Consider the following 25,963-nt stretch of genomic DNA (forward strand, 5'->3'; position numbering starts at 1 on the left):
CTTCCAGCCCCGCCCCTCTCTGTCCCGGTTCCTTCATTCTTCCCAGTTCTCACTGCTTTGCTCTGGCCCCGCCCCTTTCCGCTTACACCCCTCCCCCCCTCCTGCCGGCCTCTTGTCCTACCCCGCTCCAGCATGGCCCAACCCCCTCTGCCCCGCTAGGGCCACCGCCCCCCACCCCTATCCCAACCTGCTCTAGCCCCGCCTCCGTCTCCTGGTTCCACTCGGCTCCGCGGGTGCCCTCCCCTACCCCAGCACCAGCTGTGTCCCCGCCCACTGCCCTAGCTCCGCCCGCGCCCTGCTTTGGCCCTGGCCTACTCCCTGCCGCTTGGTCCAGGGCCCGCCCCCACTCCTCCCTGGCTGGGTCTTTCTCAGTTCTGGCCCCACCCCACCCCCGCCCCGCCTCAGGCGCGGCCCAGTACGGCCCCAGTCCACTCCCAGCTTCTTCCTTCGGCGACGTATGTCCCTCCGGGGCCGCCGTCGCGCCTCGTCCGGTCTCCGAGCAACGGCGGCTCCAGGGCCACTACTCGGGCTGGCCGAGCCATGAACCGACCTGGGCGCACGGCCCCGGGCTCTCTGCTGTCCGCGCCGCTGCCGCTCACGGCGCTCCACCACCTCTATGCCTGGGTGGACAGCGTGCCCTTCAGCCGCCCAAAGCGCCACCTGGCCCGGGACTTCAGCGACGGCGGTGAGCCTGGCGGGGCGGGAGCAGGGCCCGGCCCGGAGACCAGCCCTGAGGCCGGGCCAGGGCGGGAGCCGGGGAGAGCCGGAGAGACGGGGGCCGAGAACCAGAGCGTTCAGCTAGGCGCAGGACGCCATCGCCTGTCATTGGCTGTTGCTCAGCGGAGGGAGGGGCCGGGCCTCGAGGCAGCCGGCGTGTCGGCCCGAGGATTGGCTGGAGACGGTGGGGAGCGGGACTTCTCGGTAGGCAGCGGGAAATGACTGGCTGGCCGCAGGGGGGCGGAGCCCGTCACTAGGCATCGGGAGATGCTGTACGATCATTGGATGCGGCATGACAAGGGCGAGGCCGGTCACCAATCAGCGAGCAATGCCCTCTGAGGATTGGCTGGAGGAAGGCAAGGGAAACGCTGCTCGGGGATCCGCCGCCGCTCTGAGCCAAAACTCCTAGATGGTTCTGCCAGGAAAGTTCGCGTCCCCAGAGTGCCAAGGGCTGGTGTCGTCAGTCGATTTCATCGAATTCAGTTCGATGCCAGGGGCATTAAGTACTTGGCGCTGAGGGTACCAAACCAAACCAAAATGGTGAAATTCTTCCCCTGACCTCCAGGAGCTCACATTCTTGGAGGAGGGGGGTGGGGCGGGGGGAGGATGCCAGTGGAGGCGAAGTGACAGTGAGTTTTTGTAGCAGCTCTGAGTTCCTTCCCTTTTGGCGACAGAAGTAGAACCAGTTTTCTTTTGAATTCCCTGCAGTGATGATTGCAGAGATTGTGAAACACTTTCAGCCCAAACTTGTTGAAATGCACAACTACATCCCGACCAGTAACACCGAGCAAAAACTGAGCAACTGGAGCACTCTCAACAGGCACGTGCCTCGGCTGCTGGGAGCAGGGAGAGGGGCTGGGGAGCTGCACGCAGGGCTCTGAACCTGGCGCATTGGGCACCACTTGGGGAGGTCTGTACCCGGTGCATTGGGCACCACTGCGGAGGGGTCTGTACCGGGCGCATTGGGCACCACTTGGGGAGGTCTGTACCCGGTGCATTGGGCACCACTGGGGGGGGGGGTGTGTATCGGGCGCATTGAGGACCATTCTAGGGGGGATCTGTACCGGGCGCATTGGGCACCACTCTAGGAGGGGTCTGTACCGGGCGCATTGGGCACCACTTGGGGAGGCCTATACCGGGTGCATTGGGCACCACTTGGGGAGGCCTGTACCGGGTGCATTGGGCACCACTTGGGGAGGTCTGTACCCGGTGCATTGGGCACCACTGGGGGGAGTCGTTTGCACTGGGTGCATTGGGCACCATTTGGGGGTCTGGACCAGGTGGATTGGGCACTGTATTGACTGGGTCTGTACTGGGCGTATTGGGCACCACTCTGGGGGGTCTGTACTGGGCACATTTGGCATCACACTGGGGGGGGGTCATTTGTACTGGGTGCACTAGGCACCACTGGGGGCGGGGGTCTGTACCCGGTGCACCAAACTGGCTGGGTCTGTACTCGGTACATTGGGTACCACTCTGGGGGGGGGGCGGTCTGTACCGGGAGCATTCGGCACCTCACTGGAAGGGTGTCTGTACCAGGTGCATTGGGCACCACTCTGAGGGGGGTCTATACCGGGCGTACTGGGCACCGCACTGGCTGGGTCTGTACAGGGCTCATTGGGCACCACACTGGAGGGGTCTATACTGGGCGCATTGAGTACCACTCTGGGGGGGTCTGTACCAGGCTCATTGGGCACCACTCTGAGGGGGCTCTGTAATGGACTCATTGGGCACTGCACTAGCTGGGTCTGTGCTGAGCACATTGGGCACCACTCTGGGAGGGGATCTGTACTGGGTGCATTGGGCACCGAGCTGGCTGGGTCTATACTGGGTGCATTGAGTACCACTCTGGGGGGGTCTGTACCAGGCTCATTGTGCACCACTGGTGGGGGTCTGTACCAGCGCATTGGGCACCACTCTGAGGGGGCTATGTAACAGGCTCATTGGGCACCTCACTGGCTGGGTCTGTACTAAGCGCATTGGGCACCACTCTGGGAGGGGATCTGTACTGGGTGCATTGGGCACCAAGCTGGCTGGGTCTGCACTGGGCACATTGGGCACCACTCTTGGGGGCAGTCATATGTACTGGGTGCAGCAGGTGCCACAGTCTAGGCTTGGTTTTGTTTCTCCACAATATTGTAAGCCCTCCCAACACTTGCTGGCTTTGGGTCGGGGTCGATGCTGGGTTGAACAACAACTAACTAAGCCAGGTTTTGAGGGAGATCTGATAGTTGTCTTGAGGTATTTGAAAGGTTATCATTGGGAAGAAAAGTTAGCCTTGTACTGCTTGGTGGGGGGTTGGGGAGGAGGACCAGATTTCAGATCCACCAAAGGAAAAGGTCCCTAATGGAGGTGGATGTCCACCAGTTCCCTGTCACTGGAGGTCGTCCCCAAAGGACCCCTGACTGGGGAAGCTAGATGGCGCAGTGAGTAGAGCACCGGCCCACTGATACACCTGCCTCAGTTCAGTGGAAAGGAGACAATTCATATTATCCCATTCCATTCACTCCAGTCTGGGCCTTGAATGCTCTGGGTCCTATCTCCAGCCTGCTGTGTTTAAGGCAGGTGGTTTTTCTGGGAAACCAGAAACATGAGTTTGCATCAAGACTTCAGAGAGGGCAAGAACTGTGGTGGGACCATGAGGGAGGAGAGGAGAGGAGAGGCCAGGCCTGTTAGTCACTGAAATGCTGCTTCAGAACCTAGGGACACTGCATTGTTAGAGACAGGGGTGCAGGTATCTGTGGATGCTGGTGCTGGCGTAAGTGGTGGGCCAGCAAGGACAAGTCATAGGAGGACGAGCTGGTGGGGGGGGCCTTAGAGACCATTCCATCTAATCCCCTTTTCTCACAGGAGAGGAGTCTGAGGTGGGGGTGGGGTCTGGGTTGGGGAAGCCACCGACCCTGGTTACACAGGGAGGGAACATCTGCCTCTAGAGCCAGGGAAGGGGAGCCATGACAGGGCTTTTCCCTGGACAGCTTTGCACCTTGGCTTTAGGACTCTGCCTTCTCGGGTACTCATTGGTTGTCTGAGGCTGACAGAAAGCAAGAGAAGCCTGGTTAGAGTCCTGTTATCTCCCGATTGCTTTTCAGGAAAGTGTTCCCTAAACTTCGCTTCTATGTCTCAGAGGAGGACATTCGGAAGGTTGTCATCAGTGCCCCAGGGGCCATTGAGTCTGTGCTGTCTACATTGAGGCAAAAAGTGGAAGAAAAATGCCAAAGGAAGGCCATCCAGGAGGCCAGGATGAACACAAAGGTGCGTCCCAAGGTCCTTTTCCCCATGGGGCGCTGCTGGGGGGCCCCAGGGGGAGACGTGGCCTCTGTTCCCAGGAAGGGGAGGGATGCAGGTGTTTCTGGGGCTGCCCAGGCCACCTGGTACCTGCATATCTTCTCCTGAAAAAAGAGCTGGCGCTGGGCTGGGGGGGCATGGGCAGGCCCCATCCCTCCCTGTCAGGCACCAGCAGCAGGTCAGACTGCACAGGGCAGCTTGTAGCTACTCCTGGGATCACAAGCTGCCTTCCCCTGCCTGGCACCTGCCTTGGTTCCTGACCCAGGCATCAGAGGTGTAGAGAACACCAGTATTTCATGCACCCTTGGCTCCAGTGTGTGTGACCTGCTGGAGTAGCAAGCGGAGCTGGGAGGCCGCTCACTGCTGGCCCTGTTTGTGGGTGGCTCAGAGCAAGGAAGCAAGGTCAGGGTGATGGTCCCCTTCCCTCTCCAGTCTGTCCTCCAGCAGCTGCCAAACTAAGAGTCCTGACACGGCTCCCAAACTTCTGATGGCTCCCTGTTCCCTCGAGATAAAAGAGAGACTCCGCAGCCTGAATTTACTCCCTCCACAGTCTGGCCCCGACTGCCCCTTCTCATCTTGTTCCCAAATCTGTTTTAGTCAAACAGGCTAATCCCCTGTGCATACCTCCAAACTCTACCTCCCAGTCTCTGTACATAACGTACCCCCCTAACCCCGACTAAAGGCTTTTTTAATTTCACTTTATTTTATTTTTATTGCCAAATTCTCTCCCTCCCCCTTACTCCTTCCTCACCCATTGAGAGGACAAGAAAAATAGAACCCATTACAAATATGTATAGTCATGCAAAACAAATATCCACATTAGCCATCTCCCCATCCCCCAAAAAAAGTCAAGAAAAAGAAAGAGAAGAAAATATGCTTCATCATGAGTGTCTTGGAATTGTGGTGGGTCACTGTACTGATTAGAGTAGCTAATTATCTCACAGTTCGTTAAGGTTACAATGTTGCTGTTCCTGTGTACAATGTTTTACTGGTTCTGCTCACTTTGCATCAGTTCATATAAGTCTTCCTAGGTTTTTCTGAAAGCATCCTATCCTGCTCATCGTTTCTTATAGCACAGTAGCATTCCATCCCAATCATAGACCACACCTTGTTCAGCCATTCCCCCACTGATGGGCATCCCTTCAGTCTCCAGTCTTTGCCTCCACAAAAAGAGCTGCTATGAATATTTGTGTGCATTTAGGTGCCTTTCCTCTTTCTTTGATCTCTTTGGGTTACAGACCTAGTAGTGGTGACCCTGGACCCTTTAGGATAGCTTTTGGGCAGAGTTCCAAATTGTTTTCCGGAATGGTTGGACCAACTCCCAGCTCTGCTGAGAGTATGTTAGTGTTCCTTCTTTTCTGCCATGTCAGTCAATCTGATGGGTGCGAGATAGTTCCTCGGGGTTGTTTTAACTTGCATTTCTCTAATTATTAGTGATTTAGAGCATTTTTTATATGTCTCTTGATAGCTTTGATTTCTTCTTCTGAAAACTCCTTATTCATATCCTCTGACCAATTATCAATTGAATGACTTTTATGCTTGTAAATTGACTCAGTTCCCTATATACTTGAGAAATGAAACCTTCATCAGAGAAACTTGCTGCTGATCACCCCCCCCCCCACTGTCCTCCTTTTCTTCTCATTTTTAGATTCATTGGCTTTGTTTGTGAAAAAAAAATTATGTAATTGAAATTATCCACTTTACCTGCTGTGAACCCCGCTATCTCTTGTTTGGTCACAAACTCTTCATTTGTCCATAGATATGACAGGTAATTTCTTCCATACATCACTAATTTGTTTATGATATTCTTTATGTCTCAATTAGGTACCCATTTGCAGCTTATCTTGGTATATGGTATAAGATGTTGGCCCATGCCTGGTTTCTGCCAGACTGCTTTGCAGTTTTTGTCCAATAGAATGCTCTTACTCCAGTCACTGGGATCTTTGGGATGTGAGGTCACAGTGCTCATTTATGTGTGCCTTGTCTGTCCCTCTGCTCCTCCCAACTACCTTGCCTAGTTTGAGATCCGGTAGCATGGGGCCACCTTCCTTCCCATTTGTTTTCACTGATTCTCTTGACATTCTTGATCTTTTCTCCCTCAAGATGAATTTTTTTTTATTTTTTCTATTTCTACAAAGTAATTCTGTGGTGATTTGATTGGTATGGCACTGAATAAGTAAGTGGATTTAGCTGGCGTTGTCACTTTTAGTATATTGACTCTCTAATTCTTTAGATGTGTCTTTATTTATATGCTTGTGTTCGTTTAGTTGCCATGTATGTCTTAGCAGGTAGATTCCCAAGTACGTTATGCTGTCTGTAGTGATTTTAAATGAAATTTCTCTTCTGTCTCTTCCTGTTAAGTTTCCTTGGTAACATAGAGAAATGCAGGGTATTTATGTGGGCTCTTCACATCTGAAAGGTACCTTGCCTCCTTTTCCCTAGGAGAATACCTAGTGTAAAGGCAATCGGTAAATGAGAAGATCCCCACCCCCATTTGAATAGGCTTCAGGTGGGGCTCCAGGTGGGGCCAAAGAAGGGAGGTCTGATTAGAGCTTCCCTCCTAAGTAAGTCCCAAACCCCTAGCTACTAGGTGCTAAGCCCATGTGAGTGTAAAGCCCCTAGGGTCCTAAGGGGAGTTGCTAAGACCAGAACCAATAGTAGGTGCCTAAGTTCTGGTCACTCAGATGACATTCTAGTTGATTGGATGACAGCTAAAAACTGTAAAAAAAAGAGAACAGAGCTTGGAGAAGCAGATGTGGTGGATGCAGGAGAAGGAGGACCAGCAGAAGCAGAACAAGCAGAAGGTGCTACTGAGAGTAGGACTGACCTGAGAACCAGCTTCTGGAGCATGCAGACCAGAGAGTGCTGAGCAAGGGCTTGAGACCAGTGGGTAATCTTCTTACAGGAGGGCCCTAGCATTGGGGGAAGCACAAGTATGGTTTGGCTTACTGCCATATTTTTTCTGTACCCTCCTGGTTACTATTGTGAGGCAAGCTTATTGGATCTGGAAGGTTTTGGCCACGATATCGCATTGGGGACATTGGTCCATGGGTTTGCTACTTTGGAGCTTGAATAAATGCTTTAATTCCTCTGCACTCTACTTAGAGAATTCCTTATATCCTGCGATTCCAAACCATGTTCATGATTTTCTTCGCAGTCACGAATTCTGCCTTAATGCTATATCTGGAGGCGAGGATGGGATCGCTAGGTATAAGATCCCTTTTAAGAAGCAGAAGGACTTCACAGGAAGAGATGAATATCCCAGGGTGGGAGGATCCATTTTATTCCTCCCTAGCAAAGGAATGGGCTAAAGGAGATGGACTCTGTGAAAACTGGGAACCAAGGCTACAGAGAGGAGATCCTAGGGATTTGGAAAGATGTTTACAAGAGGTTAGAATTGAGTCAGGGGCATCACAATCTAGGCGAAGTTGGATGGTGTTATCGGCTTACCGGCTAGTATATGAAAGATTGAGATTAAGTGAAAGAAATGGGGGTACTGCTACACCATGGCAATATGGGGACTCTCAGAAACCTGGAGGACAAGTTGTTGCTCAAGAGTCTACTGACTCAAGTGAGAATTTTTCCGTTAACGTGGCTAGGAGCAACAGGAGGCCAAATAAGCCAAGAATGCATTTCAACCTAGCCCAGGTTGAGCCTGATCTTGGTGACAGGGGAAGGGAGTCGAGAGAAAATGAGACAATGCCAGGGGCCGAGGCACTCAATGCTATTAGGGTTCAGGATGTCTCTCGCATAGAGAGTGAGAAATTGTTAAATACTCAGACAAGATGTTCGTCCCATACAGAGGAGGAGGATGGTAACCCAAGGTGACAGTTCTGGAAGATTTTTCACAGCAAGAGATCACAGACATTTGAGTAGATTCATGCAAAGAATAAGAGAATCATTAATATCGTAGATGGTAAGAATCAGTGATCAAGATGCCAATGTATCAGCCAGTGTCCTGTAGTTCAGCAAGCATTTAGGGATTATCATCAGCAAGAAGATGGTGATAGCAGGACTAATCTGTTGGCATTAGCCGCTGAGGGATGTAGTAAAAAATATCCTACTGATTCTATATGGCCCACTGGGAATAAACCTTGATATTCACTTAGAGATCATATCATAAAACTAAAGGAGGAGGTAATGAAAACTGCTATCATGACAGGAACTGTAGATACATATTATGATGATCCCTTGGGAGTCTCTCATAGGAATTTAATAGTTAAGACAGCTCCTCCTGCTTATAAACATCTAATTTTGACTCTGTTACTTGGGATAATAGGGAGCCGTCTTTCGGTGGTGATAGATAAGATTTTACAGTTAAATGACTTAGGAGACTGGGAAAGAGATAGATCTCCTTGAGAGAGGAGAGTGAACAGCCAGCAAATTCAGTGCCAAAATAGAGTGACAAGAAAAGAAATGTTCACTGCTCTATTGAGAGCAGGGGTAGACTTTGAAATGATAGATGGCATTTCAACCAATGAACTGTGCAGAATGTACCGAGATAAGGGACTCGATAACAGATGAAATAGGCAAATAAGAACTGCTCCTGTAGACACTACAGACCCTGAACCCTCACACCCAAGTGAGTCACATGTTTGGGGATACTAGGAAACAGGCCAAGCCCCAAATTAAGGAAATACACAAGCTGGATTGCAGACCCCACATTAACTTGACCATATATTGCAAAAATGGGTCAAGTACAATAACTAGAGCATTAATAGACACTGGGGCCGAGGCCACCCTTATCTATGGAAATCCAGACAAGTTCAGCCATGGAACCCCTATTACCATCACAGCATTAGGAGGGGCCGAAAAATCAGCCAGGCAAGTTAAATTAATGATGAAAATTGGACAATTGCCCAAGAACGAATATACTGTGGTTATTGTGCCTATTCCTGAATACATCATTGGAATAGACGTATTGAAGGGTATGACCTTGAATTTACCTGAAGGGAAGTACCAATTTGCTGTGAGGAAAATAGGTGTTAACGCAGTTTTAGCGGGGAAAATAAAGATGCATCCAATCATTTTGCCTGAACCTTCTGAAGTAATTACTTTGAGGAAATGTCATGTGCCAGGTGGGCAAGATGAAATTGCCAGTACTGTAAAAGAATATGTTGAAGCGGGAGTGTTAGTCCCTACAACCACTTGATGGAACAATCCTGTCTAGCCAGTTTGAAAGTCAGATGGGACATGGAGGATGACAGTAGATTATAGACAGTTGAACAAAGTGACTCCTCCCCTGTATGCTGCTGTTCCGGACACTTATTTTAATAAAGAGAATACAGAAACATGAAGGGACTTGGTATGCAGTTATTGATTTGTCCATTGCCTTCTTTACAATCCCAATAGACCCCCAAGCAATGGGGCCAGTTTGCTTTTACTTAGCAAGGCAGACAGTATTACACGCCTGCCACAAGGATATCTTTGTAGCCCAACTATTTGCCACAGAATTGTAGCTGAGCATTTGGATGAATTAAAGCTACCTGGTATACAGCTTACCCACTACATAGGTGACATCATGCTACAGGGAGAAAATATAAAAGAAGTGGAGAAGAGTTTGACACTATTAATTGATTATATGAAAAGCAAAGGATGGGAAATTAACCCTGCAAAGGTTCAAGGACCAACTCAAACTGTAAAATTTTGGGGGATACAGTGGAATAAAGGACTATGAGAAATTCTCCCACAAGCTCGACAAAAATCCAGGATTTTCCTACCCCTACTAATAAGAAAGAGGCCCAAAAGTTCATAGGGCTATTTGGTTATTGGAGACACCACATCCCACACTTGGGACAGATTTTTGAAACCCTTGTATGAAGTCACCAGGAAGAAATATGAATTTGAGTGGGGACTTGAACAAAGTAGAGCTTTTGAGGAAGCAAAGGCTGCTATACAATTAGCCCTGGATTTGTGGCCTATGCAGAATGGGCCAGTGGAATTACAAGTGACTGTGCAAGATGACTATGTGAATTGGAGTTTGTGGCAAAAGCAACAAAGCCGAAGTGTACCTTAAGGATTTTGGTCAAGGAAACTGTCTTCATCCAGGAGGCAATATACACCCTTTGAGAAGCAGCTGTTAGCTGCATATTGGGCTTTGGTAGAAACTGAGCAACTAACTCTGGTCATGAAGTGGTATTAAGGCCTGGAATTCCAATTATGACTTGGGTAATGAGTACCCCAGCTTCCCACAGAATTGGACGTGCACAAGAGGCAAGCATAATCAACTGGAAGTGGTATATTTAGAATAGGTCGAGAGCAGACAAAAGTGGAGTTTCTGCTCTACATGAATCTGTAGCAAACATTGACACAGAGGCAAATGAAAAACCTGCTGACCCTAAGCAACAGTTGGTACCATCCTTAGTGAAATGGAATGATGAATATGATGGACTAACCAAGGAACAGAAGAAACATGCTTGGTTTACTGATGGGACAGCAAATTATTTGGGACACAAGAGACGTTGGAAAGCAGTAGCCTATAACCCCTGTACTAGGCAAACTCTGGAAAGTTCTGGGATAGGTAGAAGTAGCCAATATGCTGAACTGATGGCAGTACACCAAGCCATCAAGACAGAGAAAGGAGGACAGTGTCATATATTTCCTGACTCATGGGTGGTAGCTAATGGATTAGCTACGTGGATGCCTATATGGAAGAATCAGAATTGGGAGATTCATGGCAAACAAGTTTGGGGTAAAGAGTTATGGGAAGATATATGGAATATGTCTCTGATTAGGAGTTTGTCAGTTTTTCACATTGATGCTCATGTGACCCTGACCACACCAGAACATCAGTACAATGCACATGTGGATTGGCTAGAAAAGATTGCTACTGAACGTATTGTCCCTACTCTGACCCCAACTGATGACCCAGCATTAGCAAAATGGGTCCACTAGACAGCCAGCCATTTAGGGGTCCAGGCCACTCATTGATGGGCACAGGATCGAGGTATTAGTAGCTCTCATGCATTGTTAAAACAAATAACAGGAGTGTTGTATATGCCAATTAGAGAAAGAACAAACTGTTGGGACTTTTTTACTGTTTTAGAATGATAAATTAATCAAGTGTCTTTGATTGAGCTTTACTAGGTACAAAGCCCCAGGCCCAAATCGCTATCTACTTGGTGCTAAGCCTATGTGTGTGTGAAGCCCTCAGCGCCCTAAGGGGAGTTGCTAAGACCAGAGCCAATAGTAGGAGTCTAAGTTCTGGTCACTCAGATGACATTTGATGATGGCTAAAGTGTGTATAAAAAGAGAGGATGGAGCTATTTTGAGAGGCTCTCACTCCTGGAGGCACAGGACTCTGGGCAGCTGCTCTAAGAGCCTCCCGGCACACCCAAATGGTGATGGTTTCTTGGTAACTATGAATTGTATTTGGTCTCTTTATAATGTATGTTTGTAATTTGTTTGCATTTGCTCTGAAGTTCAGGGTGCTGGCTTTTTCCCCTGAACTAAGTGAGTGATATTTGTATATTGGATTAAAATAAGATTGTTAACCCCTTAATGTTGCTTTCCTTAGTAAAGCAGATCTAAAGAACCTGTTCTAGCAGCATTCTTGTTGGGCCTGTGTTGTCCTTTCACCCCCACAGCAGCTGCTAGCCGAATTGTTGCAACACCTAGCTCCCTTCAAAAGGATCACAGTGCCTGGCACATTTGGGTGCTAGAGGAGAGGGAGACCAAACCTGTGATTTCATCGGTCAAGGAAGCTCTGTGGCACTCACTGCTCAACCACATCTGGTCTTAGAACCTGGGGAGCAGCCTTTGCTTCACATTTATTTGTGGGACTGAATAGAATTCAATCTGCTTACTGTACGGATCCTTCTGCATGGTGGAGTGAACAGAGAAAGGCCTGGGGTAAGGAAGACCTGAGCCCAAATCTGGCCTCAGACACTTCCTAGCTGTATGACCTCGGGCAAGTCACTTAACTTCTGTCTGCCTCAGTCTTCTCATCTGTAAAGTGGAGATAATAACAGCACTTACCTCCCAGGGTCATTGTGAGGGTTAGGGTTAGGGTTAGGGTTAGGGTTAGGGTTAGGAGATATTTATTATTATATTATAAAACACTTAGCACATGGGAGGCGCTACACAAGTGCTTGTTGTTTGTTGTTATTCAGCCCTGTCCAACTCTTCGCCATTTCCTTCTGCAGCTCATTTTACAGAAAAGGAAACTGAGGCCAACAGGGTGAAGTGCTTTGCCCAGGGTCACACAGCTGAGGCCAGATTTGAGCTCAGGAGGATGAGTCTGCCTGACTCTATCCGCTGCAGCGCCACCTAGCGGCCATAGATCAATGCACACTGATATCATGAGATGGTGGTAGGTGGGACATAATCACTTCCCTTTCACTCTTTGGCTTTCCCCAAAACCTCCCCTGGAAGGCAGAAGCCCAGGCTGCCCTTGCACGGGCACCTCCTGCCCTCCCCTCTTCAGCTTTTATCTGCCGTCTTCTCCGATCAGAGTGTGAGCTCCTCAGGGGGACAAAGGTCTTTGTCTTGGCTTGTATACGTATGCCCAGCACTGGCCTAGGTAAACGCTCAATCAATGCTTGTTGGTGATAAATCATAGGAAGAGAAGGAAAAGTGATCATTGTTCTCCTCCCCACTTTGGCCATGATTGGGAGTGTTTGGGAAACCAGTGAAGGCCAAGTCAGGGTCACTGTCTTGGCCTAGAGTCCCCTAAAATGGAGGCTTCCCCGAGGAAAAGAAAGCTTGTGACAGTGCCACACTTCCCCACGTGCCGCCTTGGTTCCCCCAGTGTAGCCATAGGGTTCATGCACAAAATTGTGTTTTCTTGCCCTCTGAGCATTTGGGGCTCACGTGGCCACAGGCTCCCCAAGGCCCTTCTCTGGTGCCTTGTACTGGCACCAAAGTGAATGGAAGCTGCAGCTGGTGAGCTTAGTGTGGGTAGGTCCAGGGATGAGGAGGATGGGTGTGTGTGTGTGTCTGTGTGCATGTGTGCATGTGTGCATGTGTGCGCTCGCTCTGAGGACCTGCTGTGCTTGTCACAAGGTTGACTGCAGGCTGCAGGAAGGGCATGGCGCTTAAGGGTCACCAAAGCTTGGAGGGAGCTGTTAACCAAGGACTGCCAAAGGAGAAATCAGAGGCTTTCCTTGGGGAGGATGGGCCAGGGCCAAGAGACAAGTGAGAGATGGCAGCGGGCCATCCCACTCTCTTTGTTTCCTGTGCCAGGGAGAATGCCTTCTGTGTCAGAACAGAGAGGAGGACAAGTCGGGAAGAGCCAGAGCACCTACTGTGTGTGCCAGGCCCTGGGCTGAGCACTCTGGTTCTCACAGCAGCCAGGAGGCAGGGGCTGTTATTTCCCGTGGTTTAGAGTGGAGGAAACTGAGGCAGGCAGCAGTTCAGGGACTTTCCCAGGGTCGCCCAGCTTGGACCCAGGGCCTCCTGACTCCTGGCCCCATGCTCTGGGTGTTCTGGGGTCTGGTACATGGGGCGGATGAATCCCTGCCTTGGGTATTTGTAAGATCACAGAAAATAGGACAAGTTGCACGAGATGAGACAGGGACAGAGGTGACCCTGCCATTGGATCTTTGGACTCTGGGCCTCCCCTGCCCCCATGGCTGCCAGGGTCCCCTGCCCTTCCGGTTAAAGCTGGGGCTGCCCTTTACCCAGCTTGTGGAAGAGAGGGGAGAGCCTTGGATTAGGCAGTTAGATTCAGAACTGGTTGATGGCTAGGGGTTGTTAATGGCCCTGCAGCCCTGGGTTCTGTGCTTACCCTGGGGCCTAGATGGGTGCTTATCACATTGGCTGAGGGTACTGAACTGCATGAGGCCGGATCTCACAAGGACCTTGACAGACAAGAGCCTTGGGCTGAATCGAACAAGATGTAATCCAAGGGGGAAACACTTAGTGTCCTGCACATTCCTTTCACAAGTATCTGATGAGGGAGGCCTGGGGAAAAGAGCAGCTGTTCTGAGGAAGATCTAGGGGTCTTAGTGGATTGCAGGCTCAGGTGGAGTCAGCAGGGGGAGGTAGCAGCCAGAAAGCCAGTCCCACCTTGGGAGGAACAGGGAGGGGAAAGTTCATTGCCCGGTCCCTTGCCCTGGTCAGACCTCATCTGAGGCCTTGGGTTCCTCGCTGGTCCTGCTGATGAAGGACTTTGTCAAATTGGAGCATGTCCAGAGGAGGGCAGCCAGGATAGGAAGGCCCCCCCACCCCAGTCCATGTTGTTGGAGGGTCACTTGTAGGACCTGAGAGTGTTCTTCCTGGCCTCTGAAAGAAGACTGAGGGGGAGGATGTGACCACTGTCTTCAAGTATTAGAGAACTGTCATGGGAGGCCCAAAGGGCAGAGCCCAGAGCTGCAAGAGGCCAGTTTCAGAATGAGCTTCCTCCCATGATGGCTTGGGTGCCTCCTACCCCCAAGGTCTTGAGGCTGGATGACTCAGATGTATGTATGGGCAGAGGGGACCCTTCCAGCTCTGTTAGCTCGTAGGAGGATCACAATCTAGCTCAGTGGGAGGGTCCTGGGTCACTGGAGTGAGGGTCCATGGGTGCCTCAGAGGGTCTGGCCAAAGGTGTGACTCAAGGGCTCCTTGGGAGGGATGTACTTTGTGTCTCCAGTCAGCCTTTCCCTGAGGCCCGGACTGACTTGGAATAATGGCAGTGGAGGATCTTTTCTTTTACCCCTGAGAATGAATCTACTGCGAACAGAGCACATAACAGGGCAACAAGCCAAAAGTAGAAGTGTTGGCATCTGGCAGAAACACTGTACCTGCCCCCAGAACCTGCTCCCTTCTGAGCACTGCCCAAGCTTGTTCGTCTGGGACACCTCTTGACTGCCATTGGCCTTCTCCTCTTAAGGGAGTAAGGACCGATCCTGAACGGTTTCACCTGGGAGTGAACTAAGGCATTTACAAGGCCTGGGCTACAAGGGGTTTCTGGGGGGCCAGAAGAAGTCCACCCTTCAGCCCTAGCCCCAAGCCTGGACAATCCCTGGTCTGATTCTAATTGAGCCCCAGGGCATTTCCTGGTCCAAGCCACAGCCCTAGGCTAGAGGCACCTGCTGTGTGAGGGGGCGGGGAGAAAGGGAGTCAGGAGAGCAGGATGAGGTCGGCCACAGGTCCCACATGCCTTCTGTCTGTGCCCCATGTATGGATGGGTCTGGCTTCTCTGGCTGCTCTGAAGCAGGGTCAGGTGGCCCCAGGGGAGGGTTCTGCTGCCCAGGCCAGGGAGATTCTCTTTTTTCCAGAGGCCCCTTCCCAAGGCTTCCCAGTTCCTTCTGGATTCCTCCAATTCACCTTCTTATAGAAGCCCCCCATCCTCTCTGAGCAAGAGCTTCAGGCTAGGCTAGGGAGGCAGCATGGGGGGTGGGGTGGGCAGCCCTAATGCAGGGCCTGGGAAGCCCCAGGGAAGCTTCAGAGTTTAGAAAACTGCTGCCTTTGTTGTATGTGGGACTATGTGGGATGTACTGGAGCAGGCCAGGAGCCAAAGGCCAGGGCAGAGCTTGGATCCTTTGAGACATGGGCCTCTCCCCACACTCTCTGCCTTTGGGACTCAGCCTAGGTTAGGCAGGGACCACTCCTGGGCTTTCCCTTCCAGACTTTTCTGCTCCTGGCCCAAGTCAGGGGCCCCAGCAGCTCCTGGTGGGTCATGAGCAGACAGGCCTTTCCCAGTCAGGCCAACAAGGACCAGTTTGTTGCACTGGCTTCTCCCTAGACTGTTTTATACAAACATACCCTTAGAGCAGGAATCCCATAGCAAGGGTCAGGGATTGCCAGCATAGAGACATTTAGGGGCATCACTGTCTGACTGACCCTGTGAAATTGTCAACCTCTTCCATTTCGTTTCTGGGTTAATAAAGGAGCTTGCCAATAAGTGTCCATGAGCAACAATACTGTATGATGCCTAGCTAGGAATAGCTTAGCTCTTCTCAGCAACACAGTGATCCAAGGCAATCCCAAAGGCCTCAGGATGAAAAATGCCATCCTCCTCAGGAGAAAGAACTGATTTTGTCAGAATGCAGATCAAAGCCGACTTTTTGTTTAAACTTTCTGTATTTTTTTCATGTTTTTTTAAAATTTTTTTCCCTTTGAGTCTGTGTCTTCTTTCACAACATAACTAATACGTGTTGAATGACTGGTCACGTAGAACCTAGATCCAATTGCTTACTGTCTCAGGGAAGGGCTCAAAATTTAAAAAAAAAAATCAGTGTTTAAATTTGTCTTTACGTATAACTGGAGAAAAATAAAATTTAATTTTTTTAACTGTCCACTGAGAACTCCATACATGCAAGTCAGTCCTAGGGGCACAGAGAGATGTGAACTGGGCCCCTGCCCTCCAGGGTCTTGGTGGGTGAAACGGACACCACGAATGAGTGAAATGTTAACTATGGGAAGCAGACAAAGGCATCCACGATGTCACACGTACAGGGCTAGTGACCCACAAAAGGAAAGGCTGGTGAGCTGGACTCCAGATGGACCTTGGAAGCTAGGAAGAAAGGGAGGGAACAAATTCTTGTCTAGCCCCCATGACATGGGCAAAGTCATGGAGGTAGAGGAGCCAGAGTGAGAAGCCCAGATTGGCTGGAGGGGGAAGTCTAGCCTGCAGACTTAGCCTCTTTCCTTTGCCAAACAATGACCCCACTGCCTCTTAGAATCCCCTAGTAATGGACCAGGATTTTAGCCCTTCTTCCATAGCATCCAGCTCTAACGCTGAAGTGAAAGCAGCAGGGATCAGTCTTGAGCATAGACTAGATATGTGTCCACTCTGCAGCACATGTCTGATGATGACTCTTCTCTAAAATCTCTGCAGGACCCCATTGGATTTGACAGCATCGACATCAACAGACACTTGGCAGAGCTAGAAAACTGCAAATCTGCTGGTAGTATTTAAACTGTTCCTGACGTGGCGGTGACTGCGTGCGGGCAGGGAAAAATGGGTTCTATGTGACCAGCCTCTAGTCAAGTAAACGGGCGTGTAGTGGGATGGTCATGAATTCAGAAAATCGAGTACCACCACCTGCTTTCTACCCCAGGCAACCCTCACAGGCTGACAGAAAGCTCATCCCCTCATGCCTAAAGTGCCTTATGTTCAGCCACTTCGGATTTGTTCCCTTTCTCTTCCTTCTGTGTATGTGCCTAGCTGTGTCCTGGTCTCCTCATTAGAACAGAAGTTCCTTCATAGGGGGGAGAGGGGGTTCATTACTAGTAGTAGTGCCAGAGTGCCCAGAGCTCAGGACTCCTGCTGCGGCTCTTACTGGCTGGGTGACTTTGCGCAAGTCAGTTCACTATCGTCTGCCTCTTCCAAAAATTGAAGATAACAACAGTGTCTGTGTCCCTTGGGTGGTGTGAACCAGAATGTGCATGTAAAGTGCTTCACAAACCTTAAAATGCTCTATGAGTGTTTGCTACTGTAGCATAGCACCCAGCACACAGTTAGTGCTTAATAAATGTTCTATAAATGTTAGCGCAGCACTAGCACACATAAACACTTGGTAATTAGTCGACTCATTTTTTGAAGAGTCATAGGAGGTAAAACTATCAGTTACTGTTCCTAATTCCCATTTGGTGAGCCCCAAGGAAGTTTTCGAGGCACCTTCTCTCTCAGAGCCCCTTGCAGGCCATGCCTCACACAAGGGCCTCCGTGCTGAGGGCGGAACAGAAGCCATTTTGATCCTTATTAAGGAGGGGTGGCTGGTTTGGCATCCTTGGCTGGACCTGGAGGTCACTGACTCGTCATCCAACAGAGGTGTGAAGCCCCATGTCTGCACCATGCATCCCCAGCAGGTGGGAAGACCCACAGACCTAACTCTCCTGCCCTTCCTGCTGTCCAGCCGAGAGCTTCTGGAGACAGCAGAAACCTCCAGCCCCACTCTGTAGGCTTCTTTTTTCTTTATTTATCAACAGGAGGTCTTTTCTTGTAGAATCACCAGCTGGTAGGGTGCCTTCAGGCAAGAAGACAATTCCTAGTCAGAAAGGAGAGGAGAGAGCCAGTGACCACTCTGGAAGGTGGGGTGTGTCAGCCAGGCCAGGTGTTGGGGGGCTCCCCCCTTGGCCTTTGCCTCTTGGGTCCCTCCCCCCATTCCCTCTTAGGTTCCCCCCACCCTTGGGCTTTCCCTCTTTGGCTCCCCTCCCTGCCCCTGCCCTGTGGGTTCGAGCTGGATACTCACAGGTACGCCCTTTTCCCAGGCAGGATTCAAGCTTCAACCAGTGCCCACACAATGAACCCAACTTCCAGCAGCTTCTGGAGCAGAAGGAGCAGGCACTCACCGTGCTCCAGGAGACGGTACAGGTAGGGCCAGAGGAGGGGGGCCCTGGTAGAGAGGGGAAAGAGGGCCTGGCCTGGCTTCCCACCCTGCCTTGGGGGGCATCTACTTCCTGTGTGCCTAGCACTAGGCTGGGAGCTGGCACCCTGCCCTGGAGGAGCTGACCTTCTGTTGGGCCAAACAGCCTGACTGCTGGTGAGAAAATAGGGAGCACAAAAGTGAGTTCAGGAGATGTGGGCCCTGGGACAGCGTTCCAGGCACAGGGCTGACGCAAAGGCAGGGAGGTGGGAGCAGGGAGGTCAGGGGCTAAACTGTGGGGGGTGTAAAACAGAGTCCTGTGTATAATGAGGCTACAAAAGGGGTGCTGAGATTGACATCAGGCTAAACTGAGGTACAGAGATCTGAGCACGACCAATAGCAAAGTGTGAATTTAAGCCTCCACAGTGCACTAAGACCCCAAATGAGGGGTGGACAGATCATCCTTACAGCCAAAAGGAGAAGTATCCAAAAACCAGGAGACAGCATCCTCCATGGGGAAGACAGTACAACTGGTCCAAAATCTGAAGCATCCTAGGCATGGCACTGGGTGGAGAGTGGAGGTCAGTGTAGGCTAGTGACTACTCTAGCCAGGCAATTCTGCTGGATTCAGGCCATCTGCAAGGCTGCTGAGTGGCATAGAGAGCAGACCAGACTTCCTTGGACCAAAGTGACTTAAGCATCACATGAGGTGTCAGTGGCTGGCACAGAATAGAATCGGTAGGATTTCCTGGCTGATCTGGAGCCAGCCTGCAGGGAGGGCAGCTTGTATGTGCTCCCAGAGGCCTGAGGGCCACACGGGACTCCTGGAGCGGGGCAGAGATGTGGCCAGCACACGTGGCAGTGGAGGACAGACTGGAGAGGAGAGAGAGGCTGGAGGCCACTTAGTGTTCAAGTGAGGGATGATAAGGGTCTGCCTTGGGGCAGAGGAGAAAGGGGGACAGTAGAAGGTGGGATCAATGAGATGGTGCTGGATGGATGTGGGCAGGGGAGACAGTGAGAAGAGGCCATTGGTGCCCTGGGAGAGCCAGCAAAGGAGGCAGAGAAGCAGTGGTTGGGAGGAGAACCAGGAGAGCAAAATACCATTGAGGAGGAGAGAGGGTGACCAGCGTGGGAGGCTTCAGAGATGGAGGATGAGGGCAGAGGAGAGACCACTGGACTCCCCCCAAGACAGTGAAGAGGGGCTTCTGACAGCATCATCTTTGCCCCTGGCCTGGAGGAGGAAGGGCCTTCCTGCCCTTCCTGAGAAGCAGGTTTGCCCCAGAAGGCGCCTGTCACCAGCCACCGTCTGTGCCCCCTCTGACCCTCTTTGAATGCCAAGAGACTTCAGGCTACTTTGGGAAGTCCTTCCTAACTTCCGCCCTCCACCTGCTGTTGGCACTTTCTGCCCCCCATAGGCTGAGCAGAACGGGGCTTGTCCCCCTCCCGTCCAGCAGCTTGGCCACTTCTCCTAAACCTTCTCTTCTCCATGCCCTTCCCAAGATGGCCTCTGGTTGGGGCCAGATGACCTCCGAGGTCCCTCCCAACCCTTGGGTCACCATCTCAGAAGAGTCTTTCTCCCAACTTTGTGGGCCCAAGACCCTTACTTTCCTTCTTGCCTGCGTTTGGTCCAAGTCACTACCTGATCTCCTCTGCCACCTCCAGACACGAACAGCCTTTTCGCTATGTGGGGCCCCTGTCCTTCCCTACTGCGCCAGAGAAATCAGCAGAGACTTTTGGAATGACCCTGTGAAGGGTGAGGAAGCGGGAATTGCTTGTTTGAAGTGGGCAAGATGAGGTCCCAAAGTCAAAAACATGGGGAGACTTCCCAAGACCCAACTTGTCTCTACCAACACCCTTGAGGGGATTTCAGGAGCCTTGACACCTTGGGCTTTTCAGTGAAGGAGCTGTGCTGGCATTTCCCTGTGGCCTGCCTTTCTTTATGCCAGTGGTGACAGTGTCCTCGGCAGACAGCTGGTCTGGCCACTTGCCCCATGGCCTGTTTGACTGACTGAGGCAGGAATCACAAGAATTTCATTATGTAAGACCTGAGGGGAAGTGGCAAGGGGACTCTACTTCCTCTGAGATTTAGTCTCTTTATTTATTGTTCCTTTGACCAAAGGAGCCATGCCCTCTGCTAGAGTCCAACTTGACCAGCATTTTAAAGCACCTATTATGTGCCACTCAGTAGAAGTCAGAATGTTAGGAGGAGGGAAAAATAATCAGTTGTGTTTGGAACCTTTGAGTTTGAGATGCCCATGGACCATGTGAGAGGTGCCCAAGAGGCAGATGAGACAGGAGCTTGTGAGAGAGAAGAGGCTATGTAGACAGGTCTGGGAATGATCCTCTTGAGAGAGATGGAGGCTGCTAGACAGGTTTGAGAATGTGAATCATCCTCGTGAGAGAGAAGAGGGCTGCATAGACAGGCCTGGGAATCATCTGCACTTAAATTATGGTTGAATCCATGGGAGCTGATGAGAGCACCTGGAGAGGGGGGAGAGCCTCAGTGCCAGCACAGAGGGGCCCCACCCCCACCCATAGAGGCAAGGCCAGAGAAATGACCCTGCAAAGGACAGAGAGAAGGAAGCCAGCGAGTCAAGGAGGAGGCTGATCAGAAGAAAGAGCGTCATAGAACCCAGAAGAGAAAGTGGCAGTGGGGGTGTCAGTGTCAGAGAGATCATTGGTGACCTGGAGAGAGCAGCTTCCCTTCAGTAACGAGGTCACGGGTCAGAAGTGAGCCGGAGGCAAAGTGAGAGGTTTGCTGATGACCGTGGCCGTGCACAGCCTTTTCTAGATTTTGGCTCTGAAAGGGAAGAGTGGCACTGGATGGCAGCTTGAAGGAATGATGAGGGGCATGGGAAGGGGGTTTAAGGTTGTAGAGACCTGCACATGTTTGTGGCAGGAGGGAAGGATCCAATGGAGGAGGAAAGATTGAACATTGGTGTGAGAGGGGGTGGTGGGAGACAGAAGGGTCCTGGAGGAGACAGCAGGGAGGACACAAACCAGAGACATTGGCCCCAGCTGGAAGGGCCACCTCTCCCTTGGAGCCTGGACCAAAGGAGGAGAGAATGGGGATGCCTTTGAGGGGCCTGAAGACATGGAGCTGGGCAGAGGAGGCAGCTTATGGTAGATGGCTTCTGAGGAAGGGCATGATGGAGAGAGGTTTGGAAATGCTGCTGTGGAGGGTCCAATAGTCAGCCAAGGAAGAGTCAGGGGCCTGTATACAATGGAGATAGTCTAGTGGAGACTGTGTGGGGCAGACCCTGGAAGGCATGGAGAAGGCCCTGTGTGAGAAGGGTTCAGGTCGAGCGTTGAAAGGAGAGAGCAGGGAGAGAATGAGGGTGTGAGGGATTTGTAGGCAGAAGATGGTGAAACGTTGAATGAGTCAGCTCTAGGGTCAATTTCAAAGGGAAGCTGCCCAAAGGCTGATAGCCTGGGAAAGGATTGGAAGTGGTGGCCAGATGGAGGAGGCCCAGAGGCACCTTGTGGGTGCCATGTGGAGGGAAGGTTCAGGGCATGGGAGTTGTTGGGACCTTCATGAGCACCATAGAGTCCCCAAGTCTAAGCACATGGGTTAGGGTGGAGGTCGCAACAGTGATCCAGATGCTGAGATTCTGAAAATAGAAGAAGGGTGTCTGGGGCCAGGAGCCAGGATCTCGAGAGACTGACAGATATTCTCGGGTATAATGACCCTCAAAGAGGGAGAAGGTGCTGAGGGGGAGCATCTGCAAGTGGCGAAAAAGAGTCAGGGGCATACATCCTCCTCTGGACCCAGGGTGGAGAGGGGCATAAAGATGGAAGGGGTCCGAGAGGAAGGGCAGCTTGTTAAGAGTAGAGGCCCCTTGGAAGAGCAGGATAAAGTGGTCTAGACATAGGGAGGGCTGGCCAGGCCACATGGGATGCTCTCTGTTCTCTGGTGCTGGAGGAGGCCATGTCTGGGCCTCCCATCACCAGTTCTGCTCAAGGGCCCACCTCCCACCAGTGCTTATTGGGGTGGGTTTTTTGGCCCTGGGCTGGCAGGAAAGGGAGGCCAGAATTCATTGATTCACTAAGGGGTCGGTCAGAAACCCAGTGACTCCTGAGGGCCCATCCCTGAGCATGCTGAGGTGACACATGGGGTCTCTTATCTGGGAACCTGCCCTCCTCATGCCCCACCAGCAGTAGAGTTGGTCCCCCACATTCCTTAAAAATCACAGTTGGCAGCCATATGCAGCCCTGGAGGACAGGAGGCCCAGGTCAGCCCAGCAAATGGACTGAGAAGGGATTTTCCACACATGTGTGACCTGGGAGAGTTTATCACTGACTCAGGGATCACCAGACCCTGATTAGAGACACACCTCAACACACCTGCCTGCGCAGTAGGGCTTAGCAGAAAGAAGGTCAAATTTGGAGCCCAGAGCACCTGGGTCCACATGCCCTTCCTTGGTCACTCGCCAACTTTCTCATCTGTAAAATGGGAAGGAAAACAGTACCCATCTGTTGGGCTGTCGACCACAAGCGAGGTGTGACAAGGGCTTTGATTTCTGTGACAGCTCATGAGGGTCTGGACCGCTGCGCTGTGGTTGGGAGGAAGAGGCAGGACAGTGACTCTGCTATCCACAAAGCAGAAGCCGTGGCCACCCATCCTGAGGGTGGGCGTGGGGCCCATTTTCAGAGGGAGCTCAAAGGCCTGAGGTAGCATAGCAGGAGAAAGGACAGGCAGAAGGCCTGGCTTTGACCCTTGGCAGCTCTGGCTGTGGGACAGCAGAGCCTCAATGACCATTCTGTAAGATGGGCCCACTGATGCTGACCCCAACCCCCCCAGAGACTCTCCAAGGTGGCCATGTGAGTTCTACTGAGTAACTGGCAGTCAGGAAATATTTATTAAGCACCTACTATGTGCCAGGCATTATGCTAAGCACAGGAAGCAAAGATGGGCCCTGCCCTCGGGGAGCTCCCAGTGGAATGATCCATAACTCTGTTTACTTCAGATTCTACAGATGAAAGTGCATAGGCTTGAACACCTGGTCCAGCTGAAGGACATGAGGATCGAGGACCTGACGAGACACCTGAACACCTCCAAATAAGGGGGACTCATCTGGTGTGGCCTCACCTCACCTCCCGTGGACAGAGCCTGGCCCCTCCTCACTTTGAGGCCTGGGAAGAACTGAGGGCATCTGGTTATCAGCAGCGCCCCTTCTCCTCCAGTGGGCTGACATTGTCATAGCAAGCCTCTTCCCTCCCTCCCTTCTCTCCCTCCCTCCCTCCCTCTTTCCTTCCTTCCTTCCTTCCTTCCTTCCTTCCTTCCTTCCTTCCTTCCTTCCTTCCTTCCTTCCTTCCTTCCTCCCTTCCTTCCTTCCTTCCTTCCTTCCTTCCTTCCTCCCTTCCTTCCTTCCTTCCTTCCTTCCTTCCTTCCTTCCTTCCTTCCTTTGTATACCCAAACATCTCCATCTGCATGTCTGGTGGCTCTTTCAGACACATGGAATCAAAGGCCTGCCTCCCTCCACACCTTGGTGGGGTCACTCTGGGCAAAACTAGCCCTCTGTATGCAGTAGCGTCCAGGGGGAATCTACTGAGGGACCCCTCCCCAATCCTAGTTGAGCAAGACTGGTTTCAAGGGGCTATCCTGATCTCTAGCATCGTGTGTGTGCACACACGTGTGTGTGTGTGCCCATGCGTGGACATGTGTTCCTGGTATGACCTGGTCACTAGTACCCTTGGTGCACACCATGTCAGACTTGAAGTATATACCTTTAAAAGTGTATAGATGGTGAGAATTAGGCCCAGAACTACTTTTACAATTAAAGGAAATGTGGTTAGGAGCTTGGTGTCAGATTTCTTTGGTGGTGGAGGCCAGGATGCATGCGCAGGATTCCAGTGTGGCCTGTGTGGCCAGTCCCCACTCTGGACCTCTCTCTGCTGACCACCTGGACAGCTCTAGGGCCTGGAACTTACCTCCTTGATGTAATGGCAGGCTTACACAGGATGTTTTCAGGGGTTCCCGACTGCTCTGAATTCTGGCATCACTGGGTAGTCCCTTGCACAGCCCCCTCCAGGTGCCAAGACCCCCTGGGAAGTCCCCAGTGGCCGAGTTTGCAGCAGAGCCCTCTGGAGCCAGGGTCCTCTCTGCAGACCTTAGCACAGGATCTCTCTGAACAAATGCAGCAGACTCAGAGTGAGGGCAGACAGCATGTGAACTGTTAGGAAAGATCCAAGGAAATCACAGCAGCCCTGTGCTGCTTGCCACAGAAATTTGGAAGGTAGTAGAATTGGATGTCGGCCTTGGGGACACACCGTCCCCATTCTGGAGCATGTTGGCCTGGGCACAGAGCAGGGACGGCTCCCACTGGGGGAGGTAGTGGCCAAGGGAGGGACACAGACTTGGAGTCACCAGAATGTTCTGTGGGGAGAACATTGTACTGTGGCGCAGCACAATGGAAGCCTCTGAAGCCATGGGCAGTTTCACTTGCTTCTTTTTGTCCCGGGGATGAGTAATCTTGTGAATCTGCATAATAAGGGCCTGACCATAATAAGGTGGGGGAGGGGGAGACTGCGGACAGCCTGATGTGAGCGCCCTATTAGGATGGGGTTCAGCCTGAGAGGAGGCTTGGGCAGAGAAGGCAAATGGAGAGAGGACACGGGTTATCCAGTCTAAGAGGAATGAGTGTTCAGTCCCAGGGGCAGCTGGAAACTGAATGTCTACAAACTGATGAGCAGATACGGGATTTAGATGCTGCTGAGCTCTGTCCCCTCCCTTCCTCCCTCCCAGCTGGGCTCATAGGATCTCAAATTATTCACCCCTTCTGACCCAGAAAATCTTTTACCAGAAATATAGAAAGGGGGGATTATTGAACAAAGACACGCCCAGCTGTACAAAAGTGCTCGTTGTTGGTTTTATTTGTAAGAACCTCAAAGCCCCATGAGCCCCAACAGAAAATAGCAGTGCTCCAGGGAATGGAAACTGGTGAGTGACTGCTGCCTGTTCCCCTAATTTGGGGCTAGCTTAAGACTAGAGCCATTGGCTGGGCTGGGGAGCAGGGGAGGGGTGGTTGTTTCTGGACTGTGGAATGACCAGGGCAGCTGGGGAGCAGCTCTTCCTTAGACTCTGCTATTTGGATTCTTTGGTCTTGGGTGGTAGTTGCGAAGAGGACAAGAAAGCTCTTCAAAGGGAAAGCAAAAAGATCGTAAATCTGGGAAGGGGGGTGATCTTTGGCAACAAGCATGAGCCTTGATTGTTCCTTCCATCAGTGAATGAATGAATGAACAGAGCATTTAGAAAGCACTTGCTTGTGCCAAGCACTGTGTTGAGTGCTGGCTTTATAAATAGAAGAGGAAGACAGCTAACCCCTTCTGTCCAGGGGTTCCCATTCTCGTGGGGTCCACAGCACAGAGGGGCAGCTCATATATGGGCTGTGTGTGTGTGTGTCCATCCCTGGGAGGTCCATTGCAAAAGCCCTTGGTTTTTGGAAGAGGAGAAACTACAGCAAATTGGTTCTAGCCATCCTGTGTGGCCTCATGGAGCTCCCAGCCTGGGAAGGGCCATGCCTGAGGGCAGCTGGCGGCAGACTCACCAGACTTTAGGGCAGTCCTCCCTTCTTGTGAAGTCAGCCGCAGACCCCAACAACAGGGCCAGATGAGGACACAGCCTAGTCAGCCACAGAATGGCACCTAGCAGATGGAAAAAGCTCCAAGAGCAAACGAGGCTCCTCCAAACCTGCACGTGCCTCCCTTGGCTCTCCACCAAGAGCCTG

The 25,963-nt window shown here is 51.5% G+C and overlaps 1 protein-coding gene across 1 annotated transcript; it reads left to right on the top strand.

The window, feature by feature from the left end:
• Positions 1-540: 540 nt before the first annotated feature.
• Positions 541-23,438, top strand: LOC118829429 (sperm flagellar protein 1-like). The gene is made up of 7 exons (XM_036736453.1): positions 541-685; positions 1,426-1,537; positions 3,807-3,969; positions 16,766-16,835; positions 17,877-17,961; positions 18,142-18,244; positions 23,204-23,438. The coding sequence occupies exons 1-7, from the start codon at positions 541-543 to the stop codon at positions 23,297-23,299; spliced, it is 774 nt and encodes a 257-aa protein (XP_036592348.1). The 3' UTR covers positions 23,300-23,438.
• The last annotated feature ends 2,525 nt before the right edge of the window (positions 23,439-25,963 follow it).

Source organism: Trichosurus vulpecula, chromosome 8, assembly GCF_011100635.1.
Source record: "Trichosurus vulpecula isolate mTriVul1 chromosome 8, mTriVul1.pri, whole genome shotgun sequence".
NCBI classification, from domain to species: Eukaryota; Metazoa; Chordata; class Mammalia; order Diprotodontia; family Phalangeridae; genus Trichosurus; species Trichosurus vulpecula.